The sequence below is a fragment of the Tympanuchus pallidicinctus genome, unplaced genomic scaffold (genome assembly GCF_026119805.1).
Source record: "Tympanuchus pallidicinctus isolate F22 unplaced genomic scaffold, pur_lepc_1.0 scaffold18, whole genome shotgun sequence".
In the NCBI taxonomy this organism is placed as follows: domain Eukaryota; kingdom Metazoa; phylum Chordata; class Aves; order Galliformes; family Phasianidae; genus Tympanuchus; species Tympanuchus pallidicinctus.
In genome coordinates, this window is record NW_026294699.1 from 14,461,299 (window position 1) to 14,484,892 (window position 23,594).

At 40.5% G+C, this 23,594-nt stretch overlaps 1 protein-coding gene across 9 annotated transcripts in view; it reads right to left on the reverse strand.

Moving 5' to 3' along the window:
* Positions 1-23,594, reverse strand: part of MRTFB (myocardin related transcription factor B) — a 309,172-nt gene that overhangs the window by 53,380 nt on the left and 232,198 nt on the right. For 4 of the 9 annotated variants that reach the window (XM_052679449.1, XM_052679451.1, XM_052679443.1 and 1 more), the window contains exons 1-3: positions 20,193-20,305; positions 18,619-18,671; positions 2,443-2,608 (exon numbers count right to left, since the gene is read on the reverse strand). In XM_052679449.1, coding sequence (XP_052535409.1) covers positions 2,443-2,596 — 154 coding nt within the window. In that variant the 5' untranslated portion in view covers positions 2,597-2,608; positions 18,619-18,671; positions 20,193-20,305. Of the gene's footprint in view, positions 1-2,442; positions 2,609-18,618; positions 18,672-19,311; positions 19,730-19,765; positions 19,784-20,192; positions 20,306-23,594 lie in introns of those variants that run through there. The other 5 variants (XM_052679453.1, XM_052679444.1, XM_052679448.1 and 2 more) reach the window with 5 other exon arrangements.

Sequence of the window (23,594 nt, forward strand, 5' to 3'; positions counted from 1 at the left end):
TCTTTCTTTCCCATAACAGCAGGAAACATAACGGGATGCTCCTCTTCAGGACACTTGGGAGTTATTTAAGTACTACTGGAAGAGTATTCTCTGTGCAGGACATTAAATTAACATGAGAAATAGCAAAAAGTAGCAAAGAGTAGAAAATGGTATTGGTGTCCATCAAATGCTTCTTTACCATGTCTGCGAGATTTTATTCCTCAAAACAGTTCTCCAATAATATGAACTCTCAATCTTTTCTGCAGTTCTTTTTGCTATTCTTTTTTGTTGTTTTTTGTTTTTGCTAAAAACTCCCTTGGAAACAAAAAATGACTTAGTCTTATAAAAGAACCTAAATGATGTGAGGCCGTAGCCCATTATGTGAGCTTCCTACAATTGAATTTCCTCATAGAGGACATAAAAACCTTTGTGGGAGGCCTGATACTTACAAAGTTGTTTTACTAAATAAGAGGAATTATGATAAATAATGCAGGGTAACTGTTCATAAACCAACTGGCGTAGAGAACTGGCACAGAGGAAGGAAAGGCAATCTTGCAAATTATTAATTCCCCCCCTCTTTCCCTTATTTATGAAAATCTGCTATTCCAAGAAGCCAGAGCCCCTGAGCATTAGAATCTCTTGCTTCTGATATTTCCTTGGAAAATAAATAACTAACAGCTTCTATTTGAAGTTAATACAAAACTTGTCTACAAATTATTTTCCTACTTTATTAAAGTACAAGAGTATTTTTGAGTTACAGGAGGGATGCCTGAGAAAAGAAACAATCATCTGATACAGAAGATCTAAAAATGAAGTACTAAACAGCAAATGTGGATAAGTTTAGGATCAAAACTTATTTCATTGCTTGTTTGACAATTTTTCTGTATTCATAAAAGCAGAACAATGATGGAACAATGACATTACATGAGCACGCTTTACATACTCAGCAAGATTACTTATAAAAAGAACTTCAGAAGTTGGCCATCTCGGAAGGGATTTTTGCTGTTTAATTTCATGAACATGAAGTTGGTAGCAGCCTTCAGATGTGTGAAGTTTGACTTCAGATTCAAAGTACATCCCTGAATCATACAGATTATCCATTTAATATCAAATATTACATGACAAAAAGTTAATATCTTTTTTCTACATTACAAAATTCTTAAGGATATAGAGACAAAGTACTAATAAATAAGTTGCAGTTCCCTTAGTTTAAAATAGTTTATTAATATACCAGAAAACACAGTATTTTCTATATCAGGACCTACATAAATGGACAAAAATAAGGAAGCAATTGTAGAACACAAGCCCAAGTGTTTAAAGTGGTATTCATTCCATATGAAGGAAAAAAAGCTAAGCCTATGTCTCTCCCCTGCCACGTTTTCCCATCATTTTGTTTTTCTGGCTTGGAATTCAGTATGGTTCTGAGGGATGCAAGCAAAGCACCATGGGAGGCTTGGTGCCTCCTGTGTGAAATTACAGAGCCTTGCTGTGCTTGTGAAACAGAGTGCTGTGACATGGACACATCCCCAGCTACATGAGATACACACAGCCTAGCAAGAGGACATCATATTTTCTGCTTTAAAGCAGAGATATTCAGATCGCTGCCTTCTTCTGTAATAATGCTTACACCGTTGCAACTGAATTCATTAATAGCTTACTGCTATCAATGCTCATTAAAGAAACCCTTCAAAATCAAATACTGCATTTACATACTTTCAATGTTCCCAATACTGACAGTTAATATTAAAAAAATCAAATCTTTATTATTTTAAGATACTGGCCTGGGAAAACAAACGCCACAAACAAAAGGTTCCTGCCTTCTTTCCAATAAAGATGAGCCTACATTTGGATTCAGTCTTACATTTGGATTTGCAGTCTACATTTGGATTCAGATTTTTTCCCAATGCTTATTGTACCAGTGGAAGCACGTTTTTTCTCAGTTGCCATGCCAACATCAACAACGGAGAGACACTGGAAAGGCTTCTGAAATGTAAATCTTATTTTCTTTCATTGTTCTTCCACAAACTATGTGGTGAATTAAACTTTCTAGGATACTATGTGAAACTTCAACTCAGTATTATTTTTGCAGAAAAATCTGTTCTGAATTATTCCTTTTTCTAGTCTGATAATAATAAAACTCCTCTCAAGAACAGGTAATTAATACTTCTCTTGTACATTATCTATTGCTTACAAATTATTTGTAAGTATACTGCCTCCATTTTATGTGCCTCAGCAAAGTATTCCAGTTGGAGTTTTAAGGTCAGGCTCTCATCTGCCACGATGGGTGAAACTGTTCCAGACACATTCCATAACAAGCAAACTCTATGGGCACTTTAATTCCACAGAACGTGGTTTGGGAAAGGCAAGTGAGAACAGTCAATGTTATTTGAAGAGAGCAAACAAAGATCATTATTCCCAGGGAAAACAACAGAGCAAAGGGAGAACAGCTCGTGTTGCACTCACCATTCTTGCGCTCGTTGAGAGGAGGCAAGCACTGGCTGGGCTGCAGGGACAGCTCCTTAAACTCGTGTGCCACTGCTTCGCTGTGCGGGCTGGGGGCGAGACGTGGCAGGGATCCAGGGTCGTCCTCAGCATCCGCTGTCCCCACGTGATCCATTGTGTTAAACCTTGGAGAGAGGGAAAGCAAGCGATCTTTTAATCACACAAAAGCTGATAAAACTAATAAAGAAAGAAAACTTTCATGTAGACGTATCACTGCCAGCTTTGGTCGGTTCCTCGACACAGAGGATTCAGCTTTAAAATTATACTTACATCATCTAATGCTTTTCCACAACCAGCACAGCTTTAAGAAAAATACACTAAAGCAATGTATTTACAAGCAACTTAACAGTTCAGAGTTTCTCTGCTGGCTCTGACAGAAAAATTACGTTGTTAGTTCTTAACATGGATGTCCCCAAGCTCCCGTGACACAGGGTCACCAGTCAAATGTTCATTTTTATTTTCCAGAAGCTTCTATTAGGAAATACTGAATGAATGTATGGCAACATACAAAGAGCGTTTAATTTTTTTGAAGCACTGCAGAACTTTTCTCAGCATTAATCATCAACTTTGGTATTGATCCAGGACTTGATACTGCCACAGAACCACACAGGATTAGTTAATCTCTAACACGGAAAGTTTGTTGCCATGAAATTTTTCAAATTAATTCTGTTTCACACTAGCCACTCATTGGAAAGTCCTCTCTAGAATGGAGCAAACATCCCCATTCATTCTTTACTGTCTATCATTCACATGGTACTTAGTTTGCAGTGAGGAATACAGAAACATGGTACAAGCTCTTCAAAGCTCACAGAGCTTCTATCACTGAAACCTGAATAAAATCACTACGGACTTCAATACAGTTCACCCTCAGATTCCTGGAAACATGATCAATATGAAATAACAATTCATGGAGAACCATAAAACAATATAATGTCCCATTGTTAAATTGTTTCTTTATTTTTAATCATTTTTTCTTAGGAAACACTGCTGTTGCCCATATTTAAAGTTCAGACTTTTGGTATGCTGAATATAAATGCTTCCATGCTGCAGTGTGTATTTAGTGACCATCAGCACACAACATGTGGTTCAGTGACCACAGCCAGAGCATCTCATGTGTGACCTGACATTTACAAAAAATTGAAGATGACAAAAATGTTCAGTGACCATCAAAGAATGGCCTACAATATAGAAAGGGATAGAAGAATCATGTTGTTGAAAGCACCAATTTAAAAGTAAGAAACGTAAGCCAGCGCTGCTTGATTGATATTTCAGTAGAACAATTATGATGGTTAAGTGCATATTTTTTGTTATTTTCCATAGTTACCAATTGGTGCTTTCACATTAAATTAAGACACATTAACTCAGTGTTACACAATTTTTTTCTTTGTTCTTAGCTTCTAGAAGCACAATTTACGTAGCTCTCATTTGTTTTACTGACATTACGCTCTGCTCAAACTCCCACTCACCCACACAAATTAAGTTCATTACTAACCATGCAATTCTTTTCAGAGCAGAATTTAAGTGAAAATTTAGTTGCTTATCTGCTTGTAATCACAGCATTTTATCCCCAGTTTACTGGCTGTGAGTTACACCTTGGAATCACTTTTCAAAGAGATCCACAACCACATCAGCTGTGCTCACTAACTTAACTCCATATAAAAATTAACAGAAACACGCTCATGTATGAAAGGTTTCACATTTATTAAGCTGCATGTTAGCTTTTGACTAAACTGTTTTCCACAGGAGATAACAAAATACCTTGCTTTAATTTAGATCAATTCAAATTTTACCAGTCCTAAAACACTGAGGCAAATCAATTCATTGTCTATTTGTTCATCTCGGTTTCAGAACTGTGTGTAAATGTGGCTCAGCTGTCCAGCTTCAACCAAGAGAAAGGCAAGTACCGATTATAAATCACATTACATGACATCACTCATAGCACTGCATAGCAACTCAAACCAGAACGATTTCTCACACAAAAAAACAGCTTGAATCTGACTAAACTGAACTCAGAGGGACCTCGTGGAGGTCATCCAGCCCAGCTGCCATTTCAGAGCAGCTACCTGCTGCTTAGCAACTCGTCTCACTAAGTTCTGAAAGTCAACAGAAACCTGGCATCCCCTCTCTTCAAAAACAACGTCCCATGCTGCTACCTGTGACTGTTCTGTCCTGCTGCTCTGCTGTAACGCAGGGCAGTACTGCTCTCCATAGATCTGAAATCCCAGTTGTTACGATGCTTTCACACAGTCTCCAAATTGGCTAGGTTATCAGGAAGCCTCTAAAACAAAGTTCAGAGCTCTAACCCTAATCTGAAAGTTTCCAATTCCCAGCAAAACAAATTATTTGTCTTAATTTTTTTTTTTGAGAAACCTTTGCAAGAATTGTACGGCATTTTAACCACTAAAAATAAATGTGTTCATAAATAAATAAATGAATTTACAGTGACATCCACTTATTTGTTCATAGAGCTTCACAGCAGTGGGACTCTGTGAAGAAAACTGGGACCAGGCTGCGGCATTCAAGGTAAGTGTACACTGAAGCACCACAGTGGATGCCAGAAAGTTATTCCTGCTATTTCCTCAAGAAGCTGTCTGTGAAGGCTGACGGAACTGGGTAAGGCTGTTACACACAGCTACTGCATGCAGAAGATCCTCTTTCAATCATCTGCTGAAAGGATGCTGGAAGACATTTTACCTATTGGCTGCTAGGCATCCAGCCATTTTCCCAAAGGATCATCTAATCCTAGATGTCTGATGTATCAATACAAAAAAATCCATGACCTACATCATCAAAATCTGTGCCTGCTGAATCAGTGAACAGAACATTGAACTACAGCAAAAAGAAGACAAATTGCAGACTTGCAATAAGATACAAGCAATGCATCTAACACTTCATTCTTGTTCCACTAAAACCTTAGGCAAAATCAGCTGTTCAACTTCCTAAAAAGAAAAACATCTAAACACAACCTTCACGAAATTAACAATTAGGCAGTTAGTCTTAGGCAGTAGGGCTTTCCTTACTGACTGACAAAGTAATTATGAAACTTAAAAGAACTAGGAAGAGATAGCTATGTAACCAATGCCTTTTGTACACTGATTTACCTGTGAGGTGATAAACCATCACTGGTTTCCAGCACGCTCATTTTAGCTGCTAGAGGAGATGCATACAACTTGTTTGGCATCAGCTGGAAGTTACGGCCAACAACACTTACTGCACTGTGAAACCAGATCAGTTATGCAGGACATCTCTCATCTACCTTCAGTTTTCAAAAGCCAAAATACATTCCAGCACTTGTAATACAATTGACTGGTGAGCAGCAGTTGAAATACAAATAATAGGAGAAAACATTCGCTTACTTTGAAATCAAACACTGTACACTGGATACTTTATTCAGTCATCATGTGTAAATGTGAGAAACTGTGATCTGATTTAGAATTCTGTGTGCCATAGTACAATTGTAGCACTATTTAATTACAGTTAAAGAAAACACATTTGCTTCCCCTTTCTCATCCCTTTAAAACCTACTCAGTCCTAAAGAATTACAAAGAATTACTTCATATTTGCCATCTGCATTTACAGCTGCTGACCGTTACCTATGTGGCCCTTGATTTTAAGCAGCCCAAGGTACAGAAGCGTATCAATGACATGTAACTCAAACACAAATATGAAGAAATATGTACAGTAAAAATACTCCACTAAAACATCCATATTGTTAAATGGAAATCTTACTACTCTAAGTGAAAATATTCTACATAATTCTGTGTCATCTGAGAAAGCATAATTTTATACAGAGCTAATTTGACAAACAACGGTTATTTCTTCAGAGGTTGGCACTCCTTCAAACAGACACACCTGAAGGTTAGGAAGATGTATGAACTGGCATTCCCTTATGTATGAAGAACCTTCCTACTTACAAAGTTTTTTTAAATACAATACCATTTTATTTGGAGTAATTAAAATAAAACCACTCCTCTGCAACTGCTGAAAAGGATTTCAAGTTTGGAGGGTTTTTTTTACACGCAATCAGGCAAAACAGGTAAGAGTAATAAAATGAATCACAGAACAAAATTATTTTCCTACTTAACCTTCAGAGTAGATTATCAAAACATGAACCAACGCTGCAAGCAAGGCATCAGTTCATATTTGTCTGACAACTACTCAGAAGCAGTATGCCAGTACTGGGAAAGAACTAATGTGCAGTAAATGACTCTTATGTAAGTGTCCTCACAGATTGTAGGTGGTTGCTATCTTTCTTAACTGCTGAAGACAAATGCTTCTTTTTTTAAAAATCATTTTTATCTCTAAGAGATATTTCCTTAGGAAAACCTCAGAAAGGGGAAAATGCATACCTCTCTGCCACTTGGGACACAGAGCTGGTATTCTACTCAGCATAACCAGTGAAATTGGTAGCATACTTAGGCAGTTAACCAGTTTGATACGTACAAAATCTGCTGGACAAAAACCTCCAGAATCGCCTGTGTTCACACAGGCCAAGTCAAATGGCTGATCTTACCATAGTTTCACTATACTGTCATATGAAATTCTTGTCACACCAGATTAGACATCAGGGATGCTACACTACATAATTTATTACAGTATCATGGTGGCAAATCACATAGGTTTCAGTTTCTCAACTTGTAAAACTCAGGAAATTTGAATGATATAACTATCAGTTTGTAAAACACCAGAATCATCAATGGAAAGAATACTAGAATTGCAGATTTTATTTGTTTATTTATTTATTATGTAATGTGTCAGAAAACACTACAGAAGATGCTCTTAATATAGCTCAAGCACCACATCCAGCCTATGCAAGTCCTGTGCACGAAGCTCTTGGATCTCCCTGTCAATGCCTCAAAAACCTGCAGTGGGGGCAATGATCTCTGGAACAGTAATAAGCTTTCAGAGGTCAGGTACACTTTCAAACATCACTTCAGTTTGATCAGTGAGCATTAATGATTTTTATCTGGGATAATGTGCTGAAGTAGCAGCATGCAATGCTTTAGAGCCACTTGTGTCCATGATTTCCTATGGTAGGGAAACATAAATGGTGTTGAAGTTGACCGCCTAAACAAATCAAAGCATAAATGTTCATTTTGGTATTATTAAGGCACTTGATAGCTTAAGTCCAGAGTCAAGGTTAAACAGTTAATAATACTAACACATCATAGAACTGCTAGATATTTTAGTGCCGTCGTATCTTAGAAACTTTTTAATAGGAGCTCCGACAGTTCAGAAATTAAATTTTACCAATAACTTCGTCCATGATCTTTAACACGTTCAGGCTTCTTCAATAGCCGCAATGTTGCTCAGTTTTAAAAATGAGTATTGGTGGAACACCCAAGGCATTTCAGAAAAGGCACAACTTCTCCATGATCTCATTTGTTTCCTTTGCTACTTCAAGATGTTCACATTCATGACTAAGCTGCAGGTGCTATTCTGTTTATTTCAGTGACTGTAAACCAAGCCCTTGAACAGAACAAAGCAAGGAAAGCATTAGGATTCAGGTCAAAGAGGAAGGAACTGCAGGACTGTTTCCTGTAAAACATGCTACTTTCTACCTTCCTTCATGAGCATAACTGAACGTTACAGAATGATTTCTGTAAAATGAAATGTCTTGAAAAAGAAACACTTTGCTTCTCTTTATTTCTAGACACCATTAACAGGGTTAACAAAACATTGTATGTGGAGTGTCAAAGATGCAACCTTCTAAAAAATACAGTTAGCTATTACAGGACAAAATTCAATTACTATTCATGTTCAGTAATAAATTAAATACTAATTAGGTATGAATTCAAAATAATGTAGCACAATTAAGGCTTACTAGCAACTTCAATTTAAGGTACCTTGCAAATATCAGGATGAGTATGTCTGAACTGCAGCTCAGCACACACAGGCAGATGGTACCTGGTGAAGTAGTCCCTGTTCATAACCTCAAGACAGCTTAGAAATTCTTTTTCACAGGGTTTTATTGCCTGCTAACTTGTGCCAGCACAGCTACGTTCAGATATGAACAACGCAAACAGTGCGCTCAATTAGCTCCCACAGCAACAGGCAACTTGTTCTTAATTTCTGAAACTAGAACTTGTACAGTTTAACCCATTAGTGGAACAAAAGAAAAATTCAGGAAGTGATAATGCATAAATTAAAAATTCACTGCTCTAAAAATCCTAAGCAGCAGCTATTAATCATACTTTCTTCATATGATTTATGCCAACATCTAAAATTCTCCTTTCTGTTCTCTCATTGAACACTCTATAATCCCAGCAAAAAGCATGGCAGAAGATATACGTGTCCCAAATGACTGGTTTTGCTTTGCAAAGTTCACAGAAATGTTTTATCTTCTCTATGTTGTTTCTTTTAACTAGAAATAAAATAGAGACCTAGATTAACATTTTTCAACGTTCAACGTTTCATCTATTTTATAACAATTCTGTTTACGGTGCCCGATGTAACAACAGAAGTACCACAAAGATCACTGAAGCAGGTGGTGGAAGTTTTAAGATGATGTTTATAGTGCCGCCGTCTTAATGAGACCAAACCGCCTGACGATCTACAGCTGGACGATTTGGAAGACTTCCCTGTTGCTCTGGTTACCCACAGCTCCGCACACCACGTACCTGGATTCATCGCATGCAGGCTGTGTGGATATGAATGCCAATCTTTCTCAACTGAAAGAGGCAGTGGCACAAAATTTCGGCACTTTCACTGAATTATTCTCTGCTGTGCTCGTCATTATCCTAGAGTCAAAATGAATTCTACAGTCAATATAGTTCTCACACTACTTACTCCAGTTAAGCCAAAGCTGCTATTGGAACTGGACAAATATGACTTTGATTGGCTTAGAAGTATTAACGAGGGCTTTACCAAGTCCACTGCAAACTTTAAAAAGCCACTTAAAGGAAAAGAGCACCCAGGTTTCATCATTTAGGTTCATGGCTTCAGAAAGAGAATCTCTTTCCACCTCAGTCTTCACTCACTTCTTCTCCAAGTTGCATCTGATACAGCAGAGTCAAAGAGCAAATTATGTCACCTGACCCAGAAGCTAACAGTAACAGTGAGCCAAACAGCGAGTGTCTGAATGGTAGTTGTACTGCTCACACCCCATGCAGTATGCAGTGACCTGCCTTTTTATACAGTAGTGACAAAAGGTCAGAATGTGAATGCAATGATACCATCCATAAGAGATTTACACCCCAAAGCATCTTCCCAAGAACTGTTACACTTTTTTTCACAGATACAGTAACAATGCACAATAAGAGAATGCTTACATCCAAATGTTTAAGCTTAAGATATAAAATAAACAGCAGAACAAAAAGCTCTCACATATCCCCAACTTCCTGAACACTGGAAATTAAGCGTGAAGATATATACTGCAAACAGAACATTTTGGCTTCAAAAATAAAACAATACTCTTTGCAAAGAAAATCTTTTTACTTGTCAGATCAAGAACGTTTCTAAGATGCTCACCAGCACCCCAGCTAACAAAGCAAGACCTCAGGAAGGGATTTCACTTATTGCTTTTTTATGAGTACACAACAAAGATAATAAGTAGATCCAACTTAACCCCCAGATCAACATCCATACTCTGAAATAACCAGAAGTATGTTATTAGTAGGGTGCCTGAAGACTCCGACGTTCTGAACAGTTCAGTGCTGTAATCCACAGTCCATGCCCTCACAATTTCTCATGAATTCCAAGACTAACATGAACTGGAATTCCATTTTCCATACTGAAATTAGCTGAAGTCCAATAGTGCAGAAACTTTAGGTCAGGAAAGTTTATGTTGCCTGAAGCCACTTTCAAAGAAGTCTTATCTGTTAAACTATTGTATGTTTCAATATTTCATTCTCTACAAATCTGCTTGACAAAAAGTAAATAGGAGAGACCAACTATAGAACTGTTTGCTGTAGAGTTCGGCATCGATTGCTAAACTTAACAGCTTTAGCATTTGTAAGACTATTTTTTAGTATTATCTCTAACTGCAATTTCAAATGAAAAATGTCACTAAACCTTCTCCTTGTAAAACGATCACCATTCTCATGTCCCTCCATATTAAATGAAACAGAAGAGTCCTCCCCTTATTCACAACTGGCAGCATCCAAGAATAAGCTGATACAGGAAGAAATGTAACGGCCTTCAGAAATACTTAAAAACTGAAGACCTGCTCAACAGAAAGTCAATAAATACAGAGAAAAACGCCTCTCGTATTCAAAGACTGCACCTAGGTGCAGTCCGAAAATGGAGAAAGCCTGACTGCAACAAATTATTTCATTCATGCAGTGAAGACTGATCATTTTCAGAGATCTTATGGAAAATATTTATAAACTTACAGTGAAAGTAACAACCTCAGGAATTAATGTAACTCATATGATGTGAGTAAATGATAGTCTGTAAACTGCTCTTCAGAGTAAAGAAGACAGTATTTCTAAATTACAAGGAATATACTGCTAATGGATTTTAACATAGGAAGTGCAACACTGCCTTATTCTTAAGAAACTAAAGGGATAACCCTTAGTAAGAGCTGCTTAACACAGCTGGAACATTACTTCAAATGTTAAAGTAATTCAAACTCCAGCTATTGACCAGGTAGGTCTGACAGCAGTCACCGGACACAGGTCGCTTGTGTTAGAACCACCATCGGCAGCTGTGCTGACTGACAGTCACTGGTCGGTCAGATGATTTCCACCATCCTACTTCTGGTTTACTGTGACCCTGTCTGAACTGCTGGGACAGCCAGAAAAACCCTCACAGCACAGGCTGAAACATTTCTAAATATCATTTTCTAATATCCTTCTGCATAATGCAAAAAAAGCTCTTGAGCGTTTCAAAAACACACCTGAACTAGCGTAACACACAGCTTACAAACTCCTAAGTCTGAAAACATTTCAAGCTGTAATTTCTCTCCCACATAGTAATTTAAATTTCATCTGTATATATTAGACATTTTGTTCTTCAACAGCACAAGAAAAATGTAATTACTTTAGTATTCCTTCCGATCGCTCAGACATTTCTGTCATCTAACAGTCACTGAAGTTCTTTCATCAGTGTTTCTAAACACTGGCTGAAGCAATTCACCAACACCAAAACACACCAAGTGCTTCACCATTGAAAAATCAGCAAAAAAAAAAGCTGAAAAATCTAATGCCTCTCCTTCCTCAAAGACATACTTTTGAATTCCATTAAAAGGTATTTTTGCAAAAACACACCAAAAAAAATCCCAGACCCTACACTATACTGTGTTTTTTTTAGAGACCCTGTTAGAAAATTACCGATAATCTGATCAAAACAACATATCCACTAAGTATTATTCATCAAGATATTATTTCGACAGCCCAGATTTTTCTTCAAATTTTAATTCCATTATTTCTTTTCTGGCAACAGATCACAGTTCTTTGCTTCTGTGGATCGCTTCAATACTCCCTTCTCAATTCCTCTTCCCACATTCACTAGTTTTTTCCATCTGCCACATATCAGTAAATCACTTCTCCTACTGCATCTATCCCAACTTTCACTTCACCCATCAAATGTTCTCTGTGTACTTTTCCTATTGTATTTTTTCTTCCCTTGACTGTTGCCTCAAAGAGATGTTCCCAGTCTGCCATAACATCCAGGTGTTGAGTCTCTTACTGCTACAGAACTTCTTTTGGACTACATTCTGGCCCCACTACTGCCCAAAATATTTAAGAAACAGTAAATTTAGAAATGTTCATCAGTCTGCTTTAGTTTTAAAAAAAAAAAAAAGAATGTATGTATTGTACGGTGCTTTATCCATCCCCGTTTTCAGATTTCTAGTTGTGTGTTGCCTGCATTTGCTTCTGCTCAGAACTTTCTCTGTGCAGAGAAAGATGCGCTGCTGACTGCTGTAGGTTGTTACCATCAACATTTCAATACCTCCCAGAGTCCACCTTCCTGTTTTTCCAGTTGTGCAAATGACTTCTTAAAACTAGGCCTGCTTTACAGGACCTGGTAAGAAAGCAGTCAAATGGTTAAGCTGGTGAAACTGAGAAAGGGTGGAACATCTGGCAGAGGAAGGAGGGAGTCATTAACCACTCAACTCAGATCTGCCGCAGCCAGAACAGCTCAGCTTGCCGCACCGCGCTGATCCGAGTGCAGGAGAAATCAGCAGTTACACTGCATTATTCACAAAAGCAGAGAAAGATGGCTGAAGCCATCTACAGATGTGGAGTGATTCTCTGAAGCTTGTTTCATAGTGGAAGATTTTTAATTCCTGCAGCCACGTGGGTGGTTTGCATTTTGCACGAACTGACTGCATTTGCTCACTTTCATAAACTGACAGCGTCTGCAGCTCACAGTGTAACTGCTGCTTCAACTGACACAGATGCAAAGAATTAATGTAAATAACCCATACACATTCAGAAACAACTAAGACTGAACAGTAAGTAATGACTTCTCATTAATTATTTACCTGAAACAATGTGACTGTTACCATTACAAATAGGTTATTAAAATCCTTTTGCTGAATAGAAACCCCTGATGAAATTGCAGCATGTGATACGTTAACCTACAAAACAGTTTTCAATCATTCCCATAACGTCACATAGTTGTGTAATGTTGTAACTATATTCAGAATTTACTTTAAATGTATCAGCTGAACTCCAGAAAAACTGGACTTTTTTGCAGAAGTGAAAGCAAGGTCCAAACCCACTTGTTGCCTGCTCACCTTTGCTTTTGGGCCAATTTATCAGTATTTCATGGTAGCAAGCATTGTTATCACATTCATCACTTGTATCACACTGTGAGGGCATTCCTTTTGATAATCTGGTTTAAGTTATTTTTCTCATGGATGTGTTTTTAAGATTTTTTTTTTTTTTTTTTTTAAGAAAGAGCCCTGAAAAACAAGCTATGGAAGTATTTCCTACCAAGTAACGTGATACCATAATGAACACCCAAATGCTCTGAAATAATTAAAGAGATTTATTAGTCAAAAATATAACACACAAGTGGTACAATTCAAGAGAAATGTAGTCATTATAAAGATTCTGTTATTTTCTGTACAGTAATTTTGGCATATTCAGAAAGCTCCATGTCCACAACACACTCACTGCGAGCCCCTCTTTCACTGTGTTATCACCGAAGAAAGATTAGCAAATAAAGCACAAATTCTGCTTTGCTTTCACACTTACAAAGTGACTTACGTGCACACATCAAATACATAGAGAAAGGCTGCTAATTCACTACATACAAAAGTACTGCTATCTGTACAACTTGCACAATGCTTTAAAACAAAGTGAGATTACTGTGACACAGCACGTCCACACGGATTACATTTAAGTGTGAACACTTTGTAAGACATAACTCCCTGAGTACTCATCAATGACATTTATAGATTTCCTTGCTTATGCTAAGTCACAGCCATCGCTTTCCTAAAGCTGCACTAACATCTGTTTCCAAATCCTGAAAAGCATCAAGCATGTGTTTAACTTTGTGCAATGAGTGTGATGTCATAAATGGATGCTTAAAGCTTTGCAGGATTAGGACCTCATCAAATAATACATTTTCATATTCTATGAAAGGGGAGCGAAATAAAGGATAGAGCCAGCAATGCCCGTGCCTCCCTGGCTGTGTGTCGGTGTTTCTCTGCGGATAGGAAATATTGAGAAAGTCATCACTTTGTGAGATGTAAGAGCCTTTAAGAGCAAGAACTGGACTTCAGTGGAGTATACCACCTGGAACTCTATTTTCACAAATTTCTCTGCTTTTGAATTTTTCTTGAGCTCTTTTTCATTTACAGTAAGATTGTCTGGCAGACTGACTTTAACGTCTCTAGAATTTTTAATCAAGTTTTCAGCAACTGTTTCCTAGCCTTCCAACAATAAAAATGCCACTGCCCACCTTTTTCATGATGACAGATCATGGCTGATTACGTTGCAAATTCCCTTTTGGATAAAGGAAGAAAAAACGTGAGCCTGCCTTTTTTTTCCCCACATTTGGTTCATTTGTGTTTCACTGTTCGGTGTGAAGATCAAAAACGAGCTCAACTCTGACTCCTCTCTCTCCATTGCCTTTGGCATCATGCCCAGATTTAAAACCAGTTTTCAAACATTTAATTAGCGGCTTTAGCCAAGTACCCAAATGTGAGATCTTAAAATATGGAGTAAACTATCAGAGAGATTCAGCTTATCACACAAGTGCACAACTGTTATATTAACATCTGGATTTAATAACAATAATCTGAACACAGTTTAACATATTCTGTATGTGAATTTGTTTTAGAGATTCAGGATATGGAAGATTTTTGTGGTGGTGGCTCAGACAGCCTCAGTGTAACTTTACAGCAGCTGTCAATCTCTATCACAAAAGAAAAATTTGAAAAACTTTTGCTCCAAAGTGACTATTAAGGAATTTAGGCTCCTAAGATGATAAAAACTGCTCAAGAATCAATGTCAGGAAGTCAAGCTCACTATGCTTGATGCAGCACAGAAAAATCTCATGTACAGATGCAAAGATGAAATGTTTATTTCGTGATGAAAAGATGAAATGTTGATTTGCAAACAAGCTTAATTCTAGTTGTTCAGGCATGTTGCTAAAAGAGTAACAGACATATTCCCTGTAAGAATCAAGGGTTGCAGACAGACTACACCTAGCACTGTATTTACCATGACAGAAACAAAGGAAAATGTCTTGCCCCCAGCTTCATGCTGGAAAAGAAGTCCTGGCAACTTATCCGAGTTCTTGCCTCCATGGGCCTAAAGCCCTCAGCATTAAGTTCACCACTTCAATTATACATGAGAACAATTCCCATTGCTTTCAGAAGAATAGTGTACCAGGCTGTTCTGTGTTACCTAAGCCTGTATTTTGGTTATCATGAAACATGATTCCCCTGTACTCGGCACTGGTGAGGCCTCATCTCAAGTGCTGTGTTCAGTTTTGGGCACCTCAATGCCGAAAGGACACGGAAGTGCTGGAGCAGGTCCAGAGAGGGGCAACGAGGCTGTGAAGGGCTTGGAGAATGCGGCCTATGAGGAGAGACTGAAGGAACTGGGGCTGTTTGGTCTGGGGAAAAGGAGGCTGAAGGGAGACCTGATTGCTCTCTTCCAATACCTGAAAGGTGATTGCAGCAGAGCGGGGCTGGTGACAGGACGAGGGGAAATGCCCTCAAGTTGTGCCAGGGGAGGTTTAGATTGGATATCAGGAAAAACTTATTTACAGAAAGGTTATTAAGCACTGCAATGGGCTGCCCAGGAAGGTGGTTGAGTCACCATCCCTGGATGTGTGTAAAATCCATTTGGATGCGGTGCTCAGGGCCGTGATTTAGCAGAGGGCTGTTAGAGGTAGGGGAGTATGGTTACACTGAGGTTGGACTCCATGGCCTCGGCGGTCTTTTTCAACCTGAGCAATTCTGTGATTAATATGCTTAGAAAGCATTATTATTAATCAGCACAGAACAAAGTGCAGTGCAACTACAAAAAAGAGAGGACTGTTTATATTTACCCTCAGTATGGAGCAGAATTGCAAATTACTACACCGTGATTAGAAAGAGACAATTTAATACAAGGTCTGCTCTGAAAGTAATGCCTCCTATTTTGTGATGTCAGCCCTGATGTCAGAGGCAGCTGTTGGTGGGATGGCAGCAGAGGCTGAACCTGCCCACCAACATTCCATGACAGGTTGCTGCTGTGTGACAGATGGCAGCAGAGGGGCACTGGGACAGAATGGCGCCTGACATGGAAGCGTGGGGGGAGCGAAGGGTGGAGCTGAATTCCTCCATGTGGAAAAAAGGGCCCTCAATGACTTTCATCAGCACTTGTGAACATTAATGGAAACCAAACAGTGGCTGTTAGTACAGTGAGGCAGTAGGTGGTGCATTTCAGCAGTGGCAATAGTGATGTGAAAGACTAGTCATGTTTCAGATGGGCACACGGGTTTTTATGAGCACGGCATGCAGGGTCTTGTTTATAACTGGCAAAAAAAGCATAACTACTACTGGTGACCATGTTGAAAAATAGTGTTTTGTAGCTGAGAATTTGCTCTCTCAAGTCATGTTGTGCCCTTCGTGTCTGCTGTAGTTTCCACTGAAATAATTAGGAGGTATTACTTTTGGAGTGACCTCCGTATTTCCATTGGTGTAGTTCTACAATATTCAAATGGACCATGACTATATTTTCATTCAGTATCTTCCTATTTACTAAGATCATCAATTATTCATTTCTAATGCTACACTTTTTTTTCTCTTCTGATAGAACAGTTAAATAAGATTAAGTGACTTGAAATTACACAACAAAAACTGAAATAGTATTTTAATTTGATTTTATTATTTCATTTATTCATTTAATAATTATTTTAGAGCTAAGTGCTTATCAAATGAGATTACTCTTCCTGAAAACTTGGATTTGTTAGCAGTCCAAGCTTCCAGTAACTCCAGTTTCCCAACTGTACCTCACCTGCCACCCTCGCCAGACAATTGACAGGCTGTCTTATATGGCCAGTCCAGAGTGAATATTTCTGTCCAGACAGCTGCTGCCAATCAGAGTTCTGTTTGACGAGGACTTCTCTACTAAACATCAAACTTAGGAGTATGGTTACAAAATCAGCTGAGATATTTCTCTCAGAAGCCAGTTAACTTGTCCAAAAAATTAAAAAAAAAAGTACAGGCAAGGCAGGAGATAGCACCATCCAATTCAAAACCCTCCAGAAGCCAGCCAAGTCACATCTCGGGTTCTCTTCCATCAAATGAAGCAATAGGCTTTCACAAGTGATTAGGTGAAGCATAGAGAAATCATACACTGAATATTTCCAAACCCATTATTGGTAGCTTTCACTGCATTTTATGACCAGGGGAGAAATGTGATTCCATGAAGTATCTTGATACCATTTGCACACTAGGAAAGTCAAACGTACCCAATCATTCAGTGTGGTTACACAAATGGCAAGTTAGCATAAAGGCAGACCACCACACTCCTAGAGCCATAATTAAAAATTCTTAGTGAACTCTGGAAATTATCTTTGCTTTTTAAGTCAGACTGCACTAAATTATTCTCACTACATTCCACTGTCTGGCTGGGATATTCCAGTGGTAGATTCCAGTTTGGCTAAGGCTGCAAGCAGATTTGTTGGAATACATCAATGCTCCAGATTCATACTATTTTCTGCACACATCCAGAAGATTTTGTATTTGTTGCTCTTCTTGCAGGCTCTTAAGTGGTTCTTAGCCATAAAATTTGTCTGGCTTTTTCAGCAGAGATGAAATAACGCTCTGTTTTATCTTAGAAAGGCCTCAGAAATGATCAAGGAGGCGTGATTCATGGCCTGAACCTCTGATTGATCACCTGAGGCGAGCACTGAGTCAGCCCTGGGAGCACAGGTGCAGGCAATTCACCATGCTGCTGGAAGGGGTGGAGCCTGGCTGCACCTCTTTTAGACCCAGTTAGGAGCTGACTACCAGTGGGGAAGGGTTTCTTTTTGGAGATCCCTCCTTTGGAGTTTCACAGCAAGTCCAGGACACAGGTAGGCTTTCTATCTATTCTCTTTTTGTTATTATAACCTGCTGAGCCAAACTCTCTGGCATATTCCATAACTATAACATCTGCACATTCATTGATTGTACACCTTATTTTACTAAGCTGTTCAGTTTTCTTAACACTGAAGTACAATCCTACCACAAGGTTCTCTGTTACTCCCTGTGAGAAGGCAGCTTCCCATCTTCATCTATAACAGGACCTATTTAATCCCAACGTGCTGGTATGGCAGCAGTCTGGAAATGCCGTGCTGTAACGTGCTCTGCTGGTAAAGTAACCTGAGTCACTGCCAAGTAGCTGTTCAATATAAACAAAATGCTGCTAACATTTAGAGCCTGCAAAGACTTGTAAACATGACAATCCTCAAAAAAAGAGAATACATGACTTAACCGTATCCCCAAATTCCTTTTTTTTGCACGAGAAAAAAACATTTTTGTACAAAAAAACCCCATTTTTATATGAAAAACCATCAACTTCACCAGGATTATAAAATAATCCTACATGTGGTATATATAAAATATATAACAATGACTAATATATAATACATGGCTCATTAAGAAAAAAAAAAAAAACAACCACATAAGTTTCATACCACAGTTTCATTAATTAAAAAACCTGTATTAAAGAAATTGCAATAGTTTTAAGATGCAGCACTTACCTTGGATCCTTCTCTTACAGTGTCCTCTTGTAGTGTCTGCTTTCAGCACATTTCTGATAAATGGAAAAGATAAGAAAAACAAAGATCACAAAAGATGTCACAAGGATTGTCTTAAAAGTTACATATATCATCTCGCTCAAATTTAAAACATAATAATCAGAGTTTTTCTTTCTCAGCTCTTACACTTTTATGTTAAAGTTCCTGTGTTAAAAATCATTAAGGCAAACTACTTTCACTGTGTTCTGATTTCACTCTTCAGCACATTTCACATCGTGGTTCAAATTCTAACACACCAGTTAATTGTTTTTCCAGTTACCTCTGGCAAAGGAGGTCGAGATGCACCACCCACCCCTTCCAACCCAACCGCAATACACGAAACAAGTTCTAGCTCCTTCAAGTCCTATCTGCAGGATCCTTTACAGCTGGAATGTCTTTACGCTTCAAAGTTCAACTGCTTGTTATATTTATTCACTATAACTTCATGTACTGACAGAAGCATATCTTATTTATCTACAGATACCAATACAAATGAACCTCTCTAAAGAAAAAGGAAACCGGTAACAGTCATATTTTGGCTTTACGCTATGAGAATTGAAATATTTCTTCAATTATCATTTATTAGCACATTACAGAATGCACATACACATGTATGCATATACACACATGTAATGACAGCAAAAACCTACTGTGTACCATATTTAGGAAAGCTCAGAAATCACAGTTATCCTGAAGGCTGATGTATGGGAGCTGTTGAGTCACGGCCTGAACCACTGATTGATCACCTGGGAAAGGACCCGGTCAGCTCTGGGAGCACAGGTGGGAGCAATGCAGCTGTGCAGTTGGAAGGGGTGCAGCCTGGCTGCAGCTCTCTTAGACCTCATTTTAGGGTGACTGTCACTGGGCTGGGATCTCTGCCTGGACGTCCCTCCTTGGTGTAGCTTTCCCCTGCAAACTTGAAATCTTATTTTAGGACTAGTCCCAATACAAGGGCTTCCGTACGGGTGCGGGAATAGACCGCAGGAGCGGACTGGCCACCGGATCGCTCAGCGCTCCGAGAACGAAAGCCTTTCATTTAACCCGCTTATCGCTAAGGCCGGGCCCGCGGACGTCTTTCAGCCCGAAGCACGGCCCGCGCCCGGCTCCTCACCCGTCACTTCTCCGTCCTACACCGAATTAAAAATGAGCGAATCCGTCCCACACGGGAGGCCCGGGGCGCGGAGCACCGCCGCAGGGCACGCAGAGGGCCGGGAAGCCACCTGCGGGAGGGGCGGGACGGGCGCCGAGCGGTGCAGAGGAGCCGAGCCGAGGGGACACCGCCCTCCAACGGCGGGAGGACGGCGCTCCGCTCGGGGCCCGTGGCCAGCGCCGGCCCGCGGGCCTCGGCCCTTTAGGACGGCTCCGGCCCGGGAGAGCGGGCGGCCCGCCGGGCTGCGGCGCCGCTCTTCGCGCTCTCCTCGGCGCCCGGCCCGCGGCCTTCTCGCCATCCGGCGCTTGAGGCGCGGAGAGGCCCGGCAGGGCCGCGGCGCCGCCCGCCCCCCGCTCGCTCCCTCGCGCGCCCTCCCGCCCTCGCTCACCCGCTCACCCGACGCCGCCGCGGACGCGCCGTCCTCTCGCGAGCTCCGAGACCGGCCCCGGCGGTCGGCCCTCGGGCGGGGGCGGGGAGCGCGCGCTGACGCCGCGCGGCCGCCTCGCGCGTGCGGGGGCGGGAAGGGCCGGCGATCGGGGCCGCCGCTTCCGTGCGCCGCGCGCCCTCTCACGGAGCCCGGCCGAAGCTCCGCGCGCCGCCCCGCCCGTCTCCGGAGCTCCGCCCCGAGGCGGGAGGCCGCGGCGCTCCGTCGGGCGTCCGAGGTGAGGGCGGGCCCCGGGCCGCGGCTTTGGACCGCGCCGTGTGGGAGCCGGGCGGAGCCGCGGCCGTAGCGTTGAGAAGTCGGGACGTCCGAGCTGCGCGCGGGGCCGGGAGGGGAGCGGCGCCTCTCGGGGAAGGCGGTGGGAGCGCGGCCCGCGCGGGAGCGCAGGCGCTCCTTCGGTAGAGCGGGGCCTGAGGGGCTGCGCTCGGCAGCTCCAGATCCGCTCTGCGCTCTTTAGCCCGGCGGCTGAGAGCTGAGCTGTCGGGCGGTGTGTGTGTGTCTGTGTGTCTGTCTCTGTCTGTCTGTCTGCTCGCCGAGAGGCTGCGGCTGGCGGAGGCCTCGTGGAATCTAGCCCGGTTTGGGCCCCGGCTCTGCTGAGGCTTTTGGTGCCTTCAAACAAAACCCGCACGTACATTAAAAAGTTGTAGGACATCATACAACTTAGAATCATAGAATCATAGAATCACCAAGGTTGGAAAAGACCTAAAAGCTCATCCAGTCCAACCGTTCACCTATTCCCAATAGCTCTCACTAAACCATGTCCCTTAACACAACATCCAGCCTTTCCTTGAACACCCCCAGGCTCGGTGACTCCACCACCTCCCTGGGCATCCATTCCAGTGCCTGACCACCCTTTCTGAAAAGTAATACTTCCTCATGTCCAGGAACTTCAAACATTCTGATGTACTTCATTGCAGACGAATGCTCTGACGTTTCAAACATGGCTTGTTTGAATTGGTGGGTTGGAAGGGGGGTGGTTTGTTTTGGCTTTTAAACTAGAACATGTAACTTACACGTTCCTCTGAATTACAGTTACTTAATTGTATTTTAATTATTACTTAATCAGATTTTAACCAATTTCAGAAACAAACTTACACCAGCGATGACCTGGGAGCAACAGTGCACTATAAAAGATCTCGGTGAAACCTGTGGTTCAGTACAGGTTCACTTCTGTCAGCCTCTCAGTGAAACAGTTCAGATGTGAGTCTGCTGTTAGAACTGGCAATGCAGGCAATATATATTTTTTGTTCTCCACAAAACAAGCACAAGCAATCCATTTGCTATGGAGAGATGAAGTTGACAAAGTTCAGACTGCATTGCAAAATCAGAGGAAAAAAAAAGATTATCTGTGATTTCAGGCGATAGCAGCATTTATCCATATTTCTGTCTTGTGTATAAAAATAGAGGTTACGTAATTGGTTCAAAAATGCTTTACCTCATCACAGATAATACACGTGATATATAGAAACAAGCAGGTACTTGTGCAAGACGTGCAAAGTCTTTCCATTGTTGCATGCAGCCTAGATTATTCTATTTATTTCAGCACATGCAAGCATTTAAAGCATCAGTAATTAATTATTAGAATGGTAAATATGTGGTTGATACTGTGCAGTTACTGACTTCTAATGGTAAGCAGTACTGTGCAGTGCTAAAAACATGAAAAAAGGAAGTATTAGAAAAAAAAGATGTATTAAAAAGTTCACATTAAACACAACTGATGCTCATTTCTTGAAGGTGTTTGGACACTAGCCAGTGCATGGGAAGGAAGACACATTTGAAGAATCAAATAACTTCTTGAGCATGGTACCTCCCATACAATCTCAGTGGAAATTGTCCAACTCGTCACAATAGCTCTTGACTTTGAGCACCACCTTTCCTGTCTTGGGCACAAACATTTGTGGCACTTCCTTCTTGCTGCAGGAAAGTTCAGTCCCACAGCTTGGCATTTGCCTCTAAGAGTAACAATGAACTCCACGTTTACTTGCAGCAGAAACAAGTGCGACAAACGTGTGGAGTAGTTGGTCGTAGAACTGTGCCGTCTACTCTGTTTTTCTGATGTGAGTGTTTGGTAACTACCCCAAGGAATCGCACACATGTGGGAGGAATTGCACTCAGTAGAATCCCATTTGCAATACTAGTGTAAATTTTAGCAAATAATTTTAAAGAAGTTGGTGTGTATATTCAGGAAATGCTTTTTGTTTTTCATCATCCCTATCTGCAGGCATTGCAGTGCTCATTTGTAGTGTCCTTCTCTAGCAAGCATTTGAAACTTCTAACACAAATAACTGAAGTACTTTGCTTAAATTGTAGCCAAACTTATGCAGCCCCAGAGACGAGCTTTCATTCACGAGTTTCCTTGCCAACACAATTAGCACCCTCTCGGATGAAGTGTGTCATACCTTTGCACCTCTTTACAGAGATGAGTTATACTTACCGTAAAAATTTTCTTTATTTTTTTTAATCACCATCTTGAATCTGTTCAGACTTCTTTAGATACACTGTAGAACGTGTTGGAAATATGCCTTCGTGGATATATTCATGCCCATGAGACACATTTCTGTGCATGGGATAAAAAAAAAGTGCATTTCAGAGTACTTCTGTAAATCTGCCCTTACCCAGGAACACCAATGAACTACTTCTCTCTTTTCTTTTTCCTGCTCAGATTCCAACTAGTACACAGCGTATGAGTTTTCTGTCTCACAATTAAGGCTTACTGAATGATTAGCCTGTAAGAATTTTAATTATGTGTTATTAAGATCCATTTAGTGAGAAGAGCATTTTATAATGCTTCTTCATTGCTGCAGGTATTTTTGTCAGAAAGTAATTCCTGTTTTTCCAGCATATATAGGGAGTATAAATAGTCCACAGAGGAAGCCAAGTGAAGCCCGAGAGTTCATTGCAGGATATGGCTGCAGAAGTTGCTTGTAAGGAGTTTTGATCATGTCCAAACAAGGGAAGCTTTCTATTAGCACTGCAGAGGTGCTTGCCTTATTTTCACTGCCAAAGGGATTCGTTCCCATTTCTTTGGGTAGGTCTCTAACTGGGACATATGTTAACAAATACCTCTTTTCTCTGCACTTCAATCATTTTAAGCACTTTGTATTCTCCAAAATTTGAGCTGATAGTAGATTCTGTATTTCCATAGGGAACTCCAGAATCTCTGTTCAGTCTTCTTGCCAATGTGAACAAACAATGAAAAGCATCTTATTGTCTCCTTTACTGATATCCAGCAAAGGGACTGGATAGAAGGAGTATTGTTTGTCACCATGATGCCAGTTTAGCAGACCTTGCAAAAATGTTCTGTCCTTTCTTTAGAAATACAGGAAAAGCCCTGCTGAAACTACTGAA